General features: G+C 40.8%; 1 protein-coding gene across 4 annotated transcripts in view; it reads left to right on the top strand.

The window, feature by feature from the left end:
* The window catches only part of LOC128737158 (F-actin-uncapping protein LRRC16A), a 162,101-nt gene that overhangs the window by 77,589 nt on the left and 67,023 nt on the right, over positions 1-17,489 (top strand). For all 4 annotated transcript variants that reach the window (XM_053831732.1, XM_053831731.1, XM_053831730.1 and 1 more), the window contains exons 8-13: positions 8,334-8,521; positions 8,578-8,655; positions 8,751-9,637; positions 9,690-9,942; positions 10,001-10,176; positions 10,236-10,398. In XM_053831732.1, coding sequence (XP_053687707.1) covers positions 8,334-8,521; positions 8,578-8,655; positions 8,751-9,637; positions 9,690-9,942; positions 10,001-10,176; positions 10,236-10,398 — 1,745 coding nt within the window. The remainder of the gene's footprint in view (positions 1-8,333; positions 8,522-8,577; positions 8,656-8,750; positions 9,638-9,689; positions 9,943-10,000; positions 10,177-10,235; positions 10,399-17,489) is intronic.

Below are 17,489 nucleotides of genomic sequence, written 5' to 3'. Positions count from 1 at the left end.
CATCATCAGCGAAGCCGACAATCTCCACACCCCTGGGGTTCAGCTACAATACTCCATCGTACATCGCGTTCCATAGCGTCGGGCCAAGGATGGAGCCCTAAGAAGCTTGCCTTGATTATAATCCTTTTCTCCCCTCTGTCTGTCTCGTATATCAGTGTACGATTATGAAAGTAACTTCAAAATCCTGTAGAGATACACAGGAACCGTCATGCAAACCAGCGAACATATCTGGATTCTCCATGATTGCTACTTTCAAAGTCATGTTCGGAATTCCGTCTGGACCTGTGGCTTTCTTTCCCTTTATGGCCTTCGCCAGGTCAATTAACTCCTCGCCATACGGTGGGCTTGGCCAGGGTGTTATTTCATGTTGCGGAAACAACTCGTCGATAATGGCTTTCTACTCCGGACACCTTTCAGGTGGTACGGGAGAACCTTTAATTTTTGACATGTCAACTCTGTAAGCATCTCCCCAAAGATTCGCGTTGGCGCTACGACAAAGTTCCTAGAAGCAAGATTTCTTGCTGAGCTTAATTGCGGTTCTTGCTATCCTGTGCACTAGTATTCTTTCTTCTCTATCGGCATCATTGCGATCCCGCTGACCAGGGATGGTTCGATCAGTTTCACTCAATTTTGATTCATTTGACAGTACCGTCTTAACAGGGCCAAATATGATAAAGTTATGTATGGGACATATGTAGAACAGGTTATTATCTATAATTTTACTGAAAAAGTTTTGCTGTATCTTTTGTAATTATGGCGCTACAATCCTAGTATCTCATTAGTGACTAAATGAACGTTCATTTAGTCACTGATGAGTTACTAGCGTTGTAGCACTGTAACTACAAACGATACAGCAAAACATTGTTCAGAAAAATTGTAGACTATAGCTAGTTCTATAAATGTCCCATACACAATATTGTCATATTTGGCTCGGCTGAGATGGTACTGTCAAATGAATCAAAATTGAGCCAAAGTGATCGAACCATCCCTGCCGCTGACTTCTCCTTCTGGCACGAAGGCAATTTTCCCGTAATTCAGCCATCGTCGTGTTCCACCAGTAGACTGGGTGGCGACCGTTCTTCGGTCTCTTTATCCTCGGCATAGTGGCATCGCACGCTCGTGTTAATACTGCTGTCAACCCTTCCGTACTTAAGTTCGAAGGAATGCTTTGAAACCTGAGCGCTTCAACAAATACACCCTTGTTAAAGCACGCCGTTTTCCACCTCCGCTCGCTTATCTGTCCCCCATATGATTCTATCTGCGTCCCGTTTCCAATGTGGTACCGAATCGCTTGGTGGTCACTGTGGGTATATTCCTCCAGCTCGTAATCTTTGCCGCACCAGGGCTGCAGAAGGTGATATCGATGATGGACTCCCGGTTCTCCTTGCGGTATGTGCTAGTACTGCCTTCGTTTGCTATAACTACATTTAGCTTTAATAGGGCCTCTAGCAGACTACGACCCCTTGGATTGGTTAGGCGGCTTCCCCACTCAACTGCCCAGGCGTTGAAGTCACCGACGATAATAGTTGGTCTCCGATCGACCAGCACATCCGTCAGCTGATCCAGCATCTGGTTAAACCGCTCTATCGTTCATCGTGGAGGCGCGTAGCAATTGCAGATGAAAACACCGTCAATTTTAACGATCACGAGGCCTTCTTCTGTAGAAAAGACTACTTCTTGTAGAGGATATCTTCCCACCGTCCAAATTGCTGCCGTTTCCGCCTTGTCCGCTGACCGCTGCCCAATTCCCATCACCAGATGGGATTCGATATGGCTCCGAGATAATAACTATATCACTCAGTGCTTCCACCATGGACTGCAAAAGCAGTTGTTGTACTGTATCGCATTCAGGTTTATTTGCGTCACCTGCACTGTGATCTAGCAGCCACCGCCTGTTTAGAGGCCTGACATGTCGGGCCTCCTGTCACGTGGTTATTGCCATCTTCATTTGGACAGATCAGGCATTTCGGTGGCTTCCTACAGTGATGAGCTTTATGACCATCTTCACCGCACCTTCTGCATAATTTGCTCCTATCAGGTCCTTTGCAATTTCTTGCAATGTGGCCGAACTCTTGGCACCTAAAGCATATATCCGGTTGCTTTAAGATACTCAACGGACATACCGACCAGCCCACTTTGATTTTTCCAGTCTTCAGTGCCTTGTTGGCTGCTTTAATAGGAAGTTTTATTAAAGCTACTTGCGTTCCATGAGGTCCCTTTCTCATGCGGATGGTCATTTGGACATCCTCCAACTCGCATTGCTCCTTCATGGCTAGTATGGTTTCTTCCTCCGAAGTAACCTCATCCAAATCCTTGCACTGAAGAGTCGGGCACAGAGCTCTCACTTCCACCGCAGCACCCATGGGTTTCTCAGTTAGCTCTTTGTAAGAAGAGCTACTAACTTGCGGGTCCTTTTTCAGATCGAGGATCATCTCGCCATTACGGCTGCGTCTAATTTTCTGCACATTTGCACCTAGCTCCTTGAGTTCCGGCTTTGTCCGCATGGCACGCAGAACCTCTTCGTACGAGTCACAGTTTGCTTTGACTATTAGCGCTTCGCCTTCATTTCTCCCCTTAATGAACTTACGTTTACCGGGTCTACTTTTGTTAGTCTTTTCGTTTCCTTTGTTCCCGACGACTTGCCTCGCAGCGTGACTGTCTTCTTCGGTGACCTCTTCAGTAGTCAGCTGTGTGCTAGTGCCTGGCGTATCCTTCCACTCTCGTTCATAGGCTCTGCTATTCCTTATCGACAGCGTGAATAGCGGACTTTAATCTTATCGCCAGCTGCTTGATCTCCTTGTTCACGTAGTGTTTGTCATTAACAAAACCGTTGGGTTCTTCGGCTACTTTCTTGGCCTCCTCCAGTTTCGATCTGCCGTACGGCAGTCCTTGTTGCACAGCCTGCAGATTGCTTTTACCAGTGGCCAGTACATGCTGTTCTTCTTGGGGATTCTTGCTCCTTTGGGCGTTGGCCATAGCAGCCTCGGTCCGAGTTGGCGAACGCTGCAATTTCGCACTTCGGGCGAACGGGTCTTCCTCTCCTTTTTCTCCTACTTGTTGTGGTGTTTGTGGATCTATCTCCTTGTTGTTGGTCCCAACTCTAGGCCGCTATCTCTGCTCGTACTTGTGTAGTCGTTTTTACGATCCCATGGTGATCTATGCACGCAGGGAAACCATGGCTAGGGAGACTCCCCCCTATCCTTCATGGGGATAGGGATGTCAGCATCCGATCAGCGTTAGTCAGGAATATATCATCTGAGCCTACAGCACCGCACTTGGACGTGAGTGACGAGCTTTGAATGTACCTAGAGACCAGCCACGGTTTTAATGGGACGGATAGTAGCTGTACCATTAGCCTACTCACCATTTCGGGAAGGTGTCACTTTTCCTAATACCTAGGGTAGTAGAATAGCACAGCCGTCAGCCCTATAGCGTCTAATCCGATCGTTTTCCTACCTTTCCAGTATACCATAATTAGGATCTTCCTGGAACCGATCCTAATGTGCCCTCGGCACTCCTGATCTGGCTTTTAGGTTTAAGGTTCTGAGCTCTAACAGGACACTACGACGTCTGCAGGTGGTTTATGGGACTTGCTATGCTTGCATCTTTACACCACTGCACTACGCCACCCGTAGGCACTACGTGCCCCCCTCTCCCTATTAGCACACAACCGAGGGTGCAACCAAAGACTGGTATTTGGTCAACCCTAGGCCCGGTTGCGTCCTATCCGGCACCGCGTGGAGGTAGGGATAAGAGATCCCGCTCCAATTTAATGGCTATATAGGGTCGTACAAAGCCAAACTGGCTTTGATCGACACCATAACCGCTGGGTTAGGGCGATCACCGGCCGTGTGTGGGTGTGTTTTTTTTTGCAAGGTTTCGGAAAACTAATGTTCTTATCCGGAGCCAACCCGGACGTTGTGTGGGACTCTCGCCCACCAAAACATCATCCTTGCCCTCTGCCTGGATCCCTCCGGTACCACAATGAAGTATTACACCAGGGGGAGGCTGTGCTGTTGCACTTTTCCAATCATCACGCTTTCTAGCGTTACTCCTTCAGGCATATCGAGGGGATGCCGTGCTCATGCACTTTGCAGTTATCAACGCAGGCTAACGTTGCTGGTCATTTGCGCAGCTAGCTCGCAGTACCCATCGAGACGTGTACCGATTAGAAGGTGCCGACAGCCATAACGTGCACCCCGTCACAGCCACCCTCGTGGGATTTCTTGACCTGACGAGACATGTACCGATTAGAAAGTGCCCTCCAACATGACGCGCACTCCTTCACAGCCCTCGCAGGGTTTCTTTGCTATGCCTTTTTCAACAAGGACCGATCTGAGTATTGGGACTATTTCGGGATAAATCCCATCCCCACACATATGAATCCAGTCTAGTTTTTCACCGCGCCCCGGGTCGCGTTGCTTTGGGGCGTCATATGCGGCTCAGAGGTTTGTTCCCTAGGCCACCTTTCATCCAAAATAACTTAACTGTCGATGCTAGCTCGCTGTTCCGCTCTCCACTTACGCTGCAGATCAGACATGATGCATGCGATTGCGCATTAACGGCATTTCAAATGTTCTCGTTGCGACACATTTCCTCCACCATATTTTTGACGTTGAGACCGGAAGGCAATTCCTCCCTCCATGCTGCGAATCTGAGACAGTCAAAAACCACGTGCTCTGCTGTTTCTTCCACGTTCCCACATTCCGGGCATAAGGGCGACCTAGCGTGCCCGAACCGGTAAAGGTATTGCCTGAAGCAACCATGACCATACAGGAACTGCGTTAGGTAAAAGTTCACCTCCCCGTGCTTCCTATTCTCCCAAATCGAGAGAGTCGATATGAGCCTGTGGGTCCATCTACCTTTCTGTGTCGTATTCCACTCCTGTTGCCACTTAGCCAATGATTCTCTCATCAGCTTTCTGATTCCTCTGACCTCCTTTTGCCTATAGCACTCGTAGTCCTCCATCAGGGTGATGTCGATGGGAATCATCCCAGCGATTACGCACGCAGTTTCTGATGAGATAGTCCTGTACGCGCTCACAACTCGAATGGCCATTAGTCGGGCCGTACTTCTCAGCTTCGCTCTGTTGCGCTGGGTTTGGTGCGCTGTAATCCAGGCTGGTCCGCCACACCGCAGTATCGACGATGATACACTGGCTAAGAGGCGCCTCTTGCTACTGCTTGGTCCAAAGTTATTCGGCATAATCCTAGACAGTGCACTGATGGCTTTCGCTGCCTTTTCGCATGCGTAGTCAACATGACTGTTGAATTTTAACCGATTGTCGATCATCACACCCAGGTGCTTCACCTCGCGTTTTGAGGTTATGGTATGTTCTCCGACGGTAATCCCCACGTGTTGGACTGCTCTCCGATTACTCACCAGTAGAATCTCCGTTTTATGGTGCGCTATTTGCAGTTTCGCGTTCACGGTGATCACGGTCGTTTCCTTTCCGAGGTTCGTCCGGTATACTAGCACCCGATTCGTGAAGTAGCTCTTCAGAACGCGACACAGATAATCGGGTACTCTCATTCTATGATTCTATGGAGCGCTGCTGCGATGGCTTCCCAGCTGGCGCTGTTGAATGCATTCTTAACAGCGATAGTGACCACTGCGCAGTTCCTCTACGTTTCTGCTTGGACGCCTTCTGTGCTGTCTCGACGAGCCATTTTTGTTACGAATATATTTAATTGAAATGAAATTTTGCTGACAGTGTTGGATACCACGTAAGGATTTATTTTCTATGAAACTTAATTTTTTTTTCAAGCGTAACTGTTCAAAAAAGCGTATTTAGAAATGAGGTCAATATTTAATCTATAGCTTAAATTATGCTGGTGAAGTGTTATCGATACGGACACTCCTTTGAATTTAAAAAAAAACTTTAAAATTTAACTAATTTTTCGAAAATGCCCAAAATTTACTTTCTTTCAATAAAACTCAAACAAAATCAAATTCTACGTATAATTTTGAACCAAGTATGTCATATAAACTTCTTCCTTAGGCCCAGCCGTTCTCAAGTTATTGTTAATTCAAGTTAATGTTAAAATCTAAAAATTATGTCCTAGGGTAATTCTACGCGAGTTATCCGAGAACCATGTAATCGACTTTTACAGATTTAAAGCAAATTTTGTCAGACTATTCGTTTTAAGTCAAAAAACAAAAACCCAAAATTGGCACCGGTTGGTCCTCTCCACGTCTAATGGGAGCACCTCCTTTTCACAGAAAAGAAATTTTTGTGAAACCCTCTTATTTTCGTTTGCTTATATCTCCGGAAATATTTGGTTTAAGAAAAAATCATCTTCACATTTCCAAAGAAAAGTGACCAAGAAATCCTAAGAAATATTATGTTTTTAACAACAGTGCTACCAAATAATTTTTAATTCGATTTGAAAACAAAATTTCTTTTCGATAGCTCTTCCCCAGATTCTAGAGTATTTTTAATCTTTAAAAAATATGAGACAAATCGGAGGGAACATGTTTTGAGATAATTCTCATTTTATGATTTTTATCATGGTTTTTCATGAAATTTTGAAGTTTTTTCTTTCAGTGTATTTTTTTATTGAAAATACACTTAATTTTCGACAACTTTTCCTTTGACGTAATTTTGAACAAATAAGTAGATTTTGAGATATGAATTTTTAAAAACATAATAAGGCCGTTACAAATATTTTTTTAAAATTTTTGTCGTTCGGATTCTGGGCAACGGAAGGGGGGGGGCGAGAAAAAAAACAAAGAGATTTTTTTAATCACGCAAAAAAAATTAAGATTTTTAGGAATTTTTACTTGAATTTAATCGTGAAACCCGCATCTATTCTTGCTTTTCATATATACGTTATTATTTTTCATGCAAAAACCTTCCAGAATAGAGTTAAAATCGAAAAAAAATTTTATTCGATTTTCGGAATATACATTATTTGAACTTCCACTTTTGTTTCGTGCTAGAAGCGTTAACACACCGTAAACTCTTTTTACGAGTTCTTTAGGCTGTAAAACCCACAAATAAATGATTTTATACAAAAAAAATTCTACTCAAGTTTAACAATTTTTTCCAACCGATTTTTAGAGCCAATTTTGAAGGGCGGGGGGATAAAACTTTAAAAATAATTTGCAATGGCCTAACCTCATTTCTAAATACGCCCGTTTGAAAAATTACGCTTGACGAAAAAAAAAGTTTCATGGAAAATGAATCCTTGCGTGGTATCCAACATATCAGCAAGATTTCATTTCAATGAAAAATAGTCCAATCAAACCGTTTTGTTAGTTGAGCTAGAATTGCTCTTCATCACTTTTCCTGTATTTCAATGCAAATTACAAAACTGCAAATTGTACACACATACATCATACATACATACATACACGCATGCATACATACATACATTATATACAATTGACCCTTAATTGATATATTTTGGCTTTGCACGTTGTGAAAGTTTTAATATACAGTGCTTAAGTGTTAAAGTTGGAGTAACTTTTGAAGGAATCATCCGATTTGCAATAACTCGGTTTCATTTGATAGATCCCAAGAGTAATTTTCAAATAACAATAAATTGTAAAGTATTTCCCATTGAGTTAATGCTTATATGTAACAAAAATATGTTTTCAATACTTTTGTATCACATTTCTTTATGTAACCTTCAAACCACAAGCCCATTTATTATGTAATTTGGAAGTTGAGGTTTTGAAAGGCTCCCCTTTAATATGCAATCAATTTTTTTTCATATCAGTCAAGGAACCTATGAGATAATGAAGTCCCATATTTTTCGTGTTTTTATACATAACTTTTGATCAGTATGAAATTCAATAGAGATCTATAGGACACCTAGGCCTTTCCTTTGACACTAAAATCATTAAAATCATAAAACATTAAAATCGGTCCAGCCATCTCCGGAAGAGTGAGTGAGATTGAAAGCGTCACACACACACACACACACACACACACACACACACACACACACACACACACACACACACACACACACACACACACACACACACACACACACACACACACACACACACACACACACACACACACACACACACACACACACATACACACACACACATACACACACACACACACACATACACACACACACATACACACACACACACACACACACACACACACACACACACACACACACACACACACACACACACACACACACACACACACACACACACATACACACACAAAGTTTCATTGAATTCTGAGAGGGTCATGCCAACCTCTCGTCGAGTTGACGTGAAATCCGTCTATATTCCTAATTTCATGTGATTATCTGCAAAATTATTAGAATTTGTCGTTTCACTTTCAATACTCTTTCTAGGTGCTGGGCACTTGGCGGGTCCAATAGCTAAAATTTCCAAAGGCGTATCCCGATTGGTGCTTTCTCACTGCGGTCTAACATCGAAAGGTATCAATCAAATTACCCATTCATTGTCGTTGAATCAAAATATTTTCAACTCTTTAACATACCTTGATTTGAGCGAAAATAATTTGAAGGATGATGTTAATGTAAGCTTGAATTCTATTTAGTTCGTAATCTATTTCTAGTTATAAAATACTTTCAGAATCTGTACAACTTTTTGGCTCAACCAAACGCCATAGAATATTTGGATATTTCTAAAACAGATACGACTTTGGAAAGCGTAAGTGATCATTAAGCATATGAAATTGAACTGGATATCTCATTTCATAATGAAATTAAGTCAAATACCTCTTCCTAATGTAACGATATTTTCAGTTATTTGGTGCTTTACTGCGAGGATGCTCGACGCATCTTTTCCATTTAAACGTGGCCCATAATCTGTTTGGTACCAAAAAAGGTAAAGAAATTCCTCCTTCCTTTAAGCAATTTTTCACGAGTAGCTTAAGTTTGAAGCATTTAAACATTGCCGGTTGCAAATTACCATTAGAAGCGCTCAAACACTTATTGCTGGGACTCGCCTGCAACGAATCGACCGCTAGTATTTCCTTGGACCTTAGCGGCAATTTACTCAGCTCTCAAGGTGCACACGTACTAGAATCATGCATTCATGGCGTTCGAGTACTATCTAGTTTAGATATCAGTGACAACAATCTAGATTCAGAGATGGCCTCCGTGCTTACTGCCATAGGAAAAAATCCTTCTATCAGAGTACTGCATTTAAGCAGATGCTTTGCTGGGATGAAACTAAAGCACATTGCAACTGTGATGGACGCGTTAGTAAATTTGATACAGAAGGACGATTTCCAGCTGCAAGAATTAGTATTATCAGAAAATAAACTTAAGAATGACCTCCATAATTTTATAAATGCACTCGGTAGTAACCAAAGTCTGCAAGTTCTTGATATCAGTGGAAATTTAATGGGAGATATAGGTGCGAGATTATTGGCAAAAGCGCTGCAAATTAACAATCGCTTGAAAACTATTTCAATGGATCGCAACAATATAACATTACAAGGTTATGCTGATATAGTGTATGCTATGGAGCATAACTTTTCGTTGAGAAATATACCCTTTCCGGTGTTTGATATGGCACCGTGTTTAAAACAGCACCCTGATCGAACAGACATGCTAATGAGGAAACTTCAAGAATTTCTATTTCGCAATGGGAGTGGCTTACGACGCGGAAATGGTCAAGGATTAAGGTATCTTATATGATATATTTTTCAATATAAATATATGTCATTTTTTGTAAAGATTGCAGCATGGTTTTTTACTATCATCTACGCACCAAATATTAGACAAACTAGTAGCGGAGACACAAGAAACGATGTCAATACGACAAGGGTCTCTAGAAGGTAGTCTAATAAGACTATTAGAGGACGCGGAGAATTGCAAACAATTACTGCCTAAACTACAAGAATCCGTACGATGTGAGCCGCATCCCATTGAAATGCGACTGGGAAAGATGAAATCTGAGTTGAATGTGACTATTAAGAATTATCTTGAGGTACAACTGAAATTTATAATAATGACAATTTGGTTCACATTTATTTTTTGTATCGCAGGAAACAATGGAAACAATGCTCCGTACAGGAATGGAACAATGTCCCAAAACGCTTGGTAGCCCAGTAGTGATTACGGAACTACGCAGAGGCTGTGAAGAAAGGTTGGTGATATCAGAAGAATTTTTGCAAAACTGTTTGGTTCACAGTGCAGGCAGCGAAATAATAAATCAAATTAGGTACAATTTATTTTTCTTATTTACCGATATAATAAATTATACTGAATTATATATTACAGTGAAGTGGAACAATCTATGGCCAGCTTAATCTCTGACCGAGCGACAGATGAAGTACTTGAAGCGCTTACTCGCTATAAAAGAGGGTTAGGCATAGCCGACTCAGCACACAATTTTGCAGAAGATGCACAAACGCCAGATACAACTAGGAGTGGATCAAGTCAGGTACGATGTTTTGCATAATGAGGCTCAGACCTTTACCTCACTTTCTCGAAGCAGTTCAACCAAAGGGACGTAATGTTAATGATAGCCGTATAATATTTTGTTTCTCATTTCGTTTCCCTTTTCTGCCGGTGGAAGCATAACTGTCCCATGTTACATTTAGTCATTTTCGACATTTTGTTGTCAAACGTTATAATTTTATATGTATTTTAATCAGTGTTGGGCACCGCTAATTCGCTAATTCGCTAACCGACCAATCGAGAAACGCTAGTTATACTTTATAATTTATACTCAGACTAGCCGAAATGTTACTGGGCCATGATTCCAAATAAATTGCCGCTGTCTATTTTAAAATTAATAAACTGTAAAGCATTTTATCCATTATAATAGGTTTTGATCTTAGGTAAATTAAGAAAAGCCATGTAATAAATGTAAATTACAAATAATTTGTACAGCGATAGATTACAATGCAAGTTATTGCGATATGTTCAAAAATAAAGAGTAACTGTTAATTTGCAGTTTGCGATTAGTGATTAGCGAAATTTCCACGATTATCGAGCAAATTGTATCGGTTAGCGAATTAGCGGTGCCCAACACTGATTTTAATAATATGAATCGAAAGCATGGTGTTTATACTAGAAAAACTATAAAAAATTTCAAGACGATTTGTCCCACTGGAAAAATGGACGCATATTTGTCTCGCTGCATATACCTTTTCATACAAAATGTTTTCAAGTTGTATACAAAATTAAGTAAAGTTTTTCAACATTATCTCAAAGAGGGACAAATAATACCATCAAAACTGAATAATTTTAGAAAAATCAGTTTTTCAACTTTGGGTGCGATTTTTTCATTTTCGTGTTTTGTAACATGGGACAGATATGCTTTCAGCGGCAGTTTTGTCGTGAAATAATGATAGTGTACGACGGGGTACCCTGGTTCCGGGTACCTTTTCAGTTTTAAAAGTGATACAACTTATTCAATTTGGAAGATAGGTCTGAAATCTTGTGATACCGCCATTCGGAGTGACATTGTGCCACGGAGGAGAGATTTTTCCAAAAACCAACAATCATTATTTTTTTATTTTTAGTCATCGTAACAATTTTTATAGCATGTTTCGTTGATGTTTCTCGGTGAAAGAGAAATCGAGAAACATCAACAAAACATCCCAGTAAACCATTTGGTTTGTATATCTCGATTGCAACTGAGATATACGAAATCATATCAGAACGGAAAAGTTATATTTCCCGCCATATAAGAACATATATGTACCAAAGTGGAGGCGATATACGTGCGAGAGCTTTGACAATTATTTGTAATTCTATTTTGCGTAGTTTTTATAACACGCAACTAAATACTGCTGATTATATGATTAAGATATAATCAAATATTGCAATCGTCTATACTGCTTTATAATTCACAGTCATGAATTGTATATGAAGGCACGCACGACTGCAAAACAACTTATTGTACACTTCGATTCGACATACTCTAATCATTATACAATTCCAATGTGAAATTGACATGAAAACGATTTAATGTGAACTTTCTATTACGATTTTGTGTTATCTGGGATACTATTCCAACAATCTTTGTTCATAAAAATGTATTAGATTCATGCAAACTAATGGTTCAAATTCACGATGATTTGAAACATAACATATTTATTCATAAATTGAAATGGAACACAAATTTTAGAGTCGCGCATAATAGTTCGACTGATCGCATCACTTAGCAGAATGAATCTAGATCTGATCATACCCTATCATACTGACATAATTGTTCTTTCATTAGCTCAGATCCAATAACGGAGATGCAACTACGATGTGTGTGGCTGCTCATGTTCATGTTCAAGCTCAACTTGAAATGGAACACAAATAATATTAGCGAACAGTTTAGCTTAAAAAGGGTTGAACTTTAAGCTCAAAATACTGGTAAAAAAACGTTGACAATAAATGTCCCATATAAACAAACTCAAAAAAAATATCGCATCAACTTAATATTATTCCGAAGGACAGGTAGATAAAGTATTTATGCTTAATTTGTAAGATGTGTTGTTTTTGGCCGTCCCCCGACTTCCATTAACTCACGTGGTTCACGGTCGGCCCCGTACGAACTAGTTCATACTACAGACAGTAGATAAACTGTCTAATTAGGCAACACTTTTTTGTTTATTTTATTTAAACAGTTTTGGCAACAAGTTAGAATTGGGGTGACGTCATCTGGCAGATACTGGCGCCCTTGTTTACAAACAGACCGCAGAGTCGCTGCGTGAATCGCGAAGTTTGTTCCGTGAAACTTCGCGAATTACGACGCATATTTTGCCAATAGACCAAATCAAGGTGACGTCATCTGGCAGATACTGGCGCCCTTGTTTACAAACAGACCGCAGAGTCCAACAAAGTTTCAGCTGTTTAAATGGCAAGTTTATTGCTAAACAGCAATGTAACTAAATTAGAAAAGCCATTATGCCTGTAAAATGTTAAATACACACCACAGAACAGAAGTAGAAATCCAAACACGTACATGCTACTGTACATAGATACTAGCGAACCTGGCGGTAGCGAGTCACTTTTTTCCACGAAAACACACGAACGCATACGAATGCACACGAAAGCATGTGAAAGCTGCTATGCGATTGGCAGCGAGCGTTCTGCTTATATTGCTGTTATTCGCTTCTATGCGAAAATCTTCCCAAAGAAAAAATAAAAACAAAAAAGACTCTGTTACCAGTTTTGATCGCCGAATCGTTCGGACTTCCACTTCTGTTCTGTGTACACACGCTACATTCGATATAAATGAAAAGGAAAATTTTCCAAAATGTAAACAAGGGCGCCAGTATCTGTCAATTGACGGTATGATGATTTGGTCTATTTGGAACCAGCTGATTGAATTTTTTAATGCATTATATCGTATATTGAGGGTAACTAACCCTTAAACAGCGGAGTGCCGATTGGTGTAGACAGAATTGGCTCATTGTGAGCATTCCAAAATATGAAGTTACAGGGCTGTGAACCGTTTCGCGAATTTTTTAACTTTTTGGTTAAAATTTGACAGTTTGATGGTTATTTCTCCTCGAGTAGTTAAAATCAGTTCAGAATGCGAACCATTTTATATTTGACGGATTGATAGTTGATAGTAAAACCATCGAACTGTCAAATTTTAACCAAAAAGTTAAAAATTTCGCGAAATGGTTCACAGCCTTAGAGTCCACCGCATCAAAAACCCTATCTGCTTTAATTACACTATTGACCATATTGAATTACGCTGAGTGGATCGGGTTAGTGACCTGGGTGTCTTGCTGGATGTTAAATTAACATTTAATTTATACCTTAATCAATTCAATATTTCAAAAAAGCATCTCGGCAGCTTGGGTTCATTTCTAAGATTGGACGAGACTTTAAGGATGTTCATTGTTTAAAATCCTTGTATTGCGCGCTAGTACGCCCATTGCTGAAGAACTGTAATTTAGTTTGGTTTCCCAAGCAGATCACTTGGAATCTACGCATCGAACGTGTGCAAAGGAGATTTGATAGAATTAGAATGGCTTTGTGACATCTCCCTTGGCGTCATCCCGATAACTTGCCACCGTATGCTAACCGGTGCCGTTTAATCGACCTAGATACGGTTGACCACAGACGCAAAATGCATCAGGCGATATTTGGGGCTAAACTAATCAATGGTGAAATTGATTCTCCAAAACTGTTGTCCTCGCTGAATTTCCGGGCATCACAACGACCATTACGATCGACGGGCCTACTACAAACTCCATTTCATCGAACGGTATTTGGATATAACGAACCAATCACGGAATGCATGCGGACTTTTTCAAAGGTGGAGGAACTATTTGAGTTCGGCGAACCATCGCACTTGTTTGTACAGAAATTGAAGAGGTGTAATTTTTTATTCATTAAGACAATTTTTATATGAGATGAAATACCCCATTAAATGTAAATGTAAATATATATATTGATTTTATGTGCAACGTAAGAACACTAAATAACTCGAATACGAGACACAACACTTATGGTTCTTACTTTTTGTAAGAACCATAAGTGTTGTGTCTTGTGTTCGCGTTAAATGTAAATGTTGTTAGTAAATCAATAGTTTATGTTTTACACTTCAGGTAGATTACAAAACTTAGTCTTCCCTGCCTATACGAAACACAAATTTGTTTACTTTGCTCATTTGGACCCTCGATTTGACGGTTCGATTGGTGTTTTATGCCACGCTTTTTGCGCGTCTGTACTTTATATACCGTCTGTAGTTCATTTCACACTATTACAGCAAAGATTCGCTAATTGGTGGCTCGGTAATTGGGCGGTTCGTTAATTGGTCGTTCGCTAGTTGGACGGAAATGTCAAAATTCACTGTCAAAATGAATCATTTGAGGGGTCTAGAAATGCGATTCAAGATCATATTTATTGTTGCATATGGGATGATATGCTGGATTCAACGTCACGGATTACGTCTAACTTTTTAGCTAGAGGTAATGTGGCATATTTGCGTTTTGTCGTTGTTCTTCCCGACGATACAGTCATTGTCTGTTTAAAAACAGCTTAAAACTAGTCATATCAACAGTCGATTATTAAGCATCATACATGAATGCAAAGACAGCAAACCGAAATGTTTACTTACTCCAATTTTAAACTTAACCAGGTTTTCAATATGTATTGCGAGTCCGAAAATTTTTAAAATCAGAAACAAAAATAATTTGCGTACCCCTCAGGAAACTGTCAGTCAGCCCAATTAACGAACACGACTCGATAGTCGTCTGGGTTAATTTGCAGCGCTTTTGCCAATAATCTCGCATCTATATCTCCCATTAAATTTCCACTGATATCAAGAACTTGCAGACTTTGGTTACTACCGAGTGCATTTATAAAAATATGGAGTATCTGTATCAAATTGACTAACGCTCCCATCACAGTTGCAATGTGCTTTAGTTTCATCCCAGCAAAGCATCTGCTTAAATCCAGTACTCTGATAAAAGGATTTTTTCCTATGGCAGTAAGCACGGAGGCCATCTCTGAATCTAGATTGTTGTCACTGATATCTAAACTAGATAGTACTCGAACGCCATGAATGCATGATTCTAGTACGTGTGCACTAGAGATGGTCGGGTATGAAAATTTGAATACCCGAACCCGACCCGTACCCGATTAAGAAAAAAATTAAAAATCCGTACCCGACCCGAACCCGCAAGTTTCTTATTTTTGATACCCGAACCCGACCGCAACCCGTCGGGTACGGGACGGGCCCGGGCCCGACCCGACCCGTACTCGGTTTCAAAAACAAAAATTAAGAACCCGTACCCGACCCGAACCCGCAAATTATTTTTTTTTTTCAATACCCGAACCCGACCCGAACCCGGCTGGTACGGGTACGGGTGCGGGTTTCGGGCAAATTTTCCGCTACTCGACCATCTCTAGTGTGCACCTTGAGAGCTGAGTAAATTGCCGGTAAGGTCCAAGGAAATACTAGCGGTCGATTCGTTACAGGCGAGTCCCAGCAATAAGTGTTTGAGCGCTTCTAATGGTAATTTGCGACCGGCAATGTTTAAATGCTTCAAACTTAAGCTACTCGTGAAAAATTGCTTAAAGGAAGGAGGAATTTCTTTTCCTTTTTTGGTACCAAACAGATTATGGGCGACGATTAATCGGAAAAGATGCGTCGAGCATCCTCGCAGTAAAGCACCAAATAACTGAAAATATCGTTACATTAGGAAGAGGTATTTGACTTAATTTCATTATGAAATGAGATATCCAGTTCAATTTCACATGCTTAATGATCACTTACGCTTTCCAAAGTCGTATCTGTTTTAGAAATATCCAAATATTCTATGGCGTTTGGTTGAGCCAAAAAGTTGTACAGATTCTGAAAGTATTTTATAACTAGAAATAGATTACGAACTAAATAGAATTCAAGCTTACATTAACATCATCCTTCAAAATATTTTCGCTCAAATCAAGGTATGTTAAAGAGTTGAAAATATTTTGATTCAACGACAATGAATGGGTAATTTGATTGATACCTTTCGATGTTAGACCGCAATGAGAAAGCACCAATCAGGATACGCCTTTGGAAATTTTAGCTATTGGACCCACCAAGTGCCCAGCACCTAGAAAGAGTATTGAAAGTGAAACGACAAATTCTAATAATTTTGCAGATAATCATGAAATTAGGAATATAGACGGACTTCACATCAACTCGACGAGAGGTTGGCATGACCCTCTAAGAATTCAATGAAACTTTGTATGTGTGTGTGTTTTTTTTTAACGAGTAGTGAAATCTGCTATCAGAGATGGTATAAACCGCAGCGCAGACCAAAAGACACACATTCTTAAACAACACAACACTCGCCATGCGGTGTGTGTTCGCCCAAAAATTCCCTTCAGTGTCTCTTTTGCTAAACACGCTCTTTCGTGTTTTACGCGCACCAAGAAAAGGCAGACGCAAACGCAGTGTGATAAATTTGCTGCGTGCTTTACCGCACCAAGAGCCGCACTCTGCGCGGATGGGTTGTACACCCTGCGCTGGGTCAGTTGAAGCGATGTGATTGAAAAAACCTTTTTACTGTTGCGTCGCCTGATCCATACTAATTTAACATACACCATATTAGTTGTTCAGTGCAGCGTGTATTTTCTCTTTAAAGGGCAGAAAATTTGTAAATACAAAACAATTTTTTTGCGTTAATTCCGCACGGAGTGTGGCAAACGGCAGCACCAAGTGCTGTTTGGATGATCACTCACTGGGCGATTTTTACCGAGTGCTGTCGTTCGCTCCCACTCAGGTTTCGCTCGTACGCTGTGTGCATATTAGCTGTAGAGGTGTGTTGCCGAATCGCTCTATGCGACAAGGCATAATATTGGAAGATTGGGCGCATAGTGTGAGCGAATGACAGCCCTGTCTGCTATCAGACACCTGAGAAGACAACTCAGGGAGTGGGGTTTGGTATCCCGATCCCACTGACCCCACTGAAACCCTACTCGAGTCTCCAGCCTCAATCCCCCTTGGCACCACCTTATCGGTATTACTTCAGGGAGGGGCTATTGTGCTTGACGCACGCTCTTAGATAACTACTGGACTATGGT

The sequence above is a fragment of the Sabethes cyaneus genome, chromosome 2 (assembly GCF_943734655.1).
Source record: "Sabethes cyaneus chromosome 2, idSabCyanKW18_F2, whole genome shotgun sequence".
Classification (NCBI taxonomy): domain Eukaryota; kingdom Metazoa; phylum Arthropoda; class Insecta; order Diptera; family Culicidae; genus Sabethes; species Sabethes cyaneus.
The sequence above is the reverse complement of the archived record's forward strand: the minus strand, read 5'-3'. Positions and strand labels throughout refer to the sequence as shown.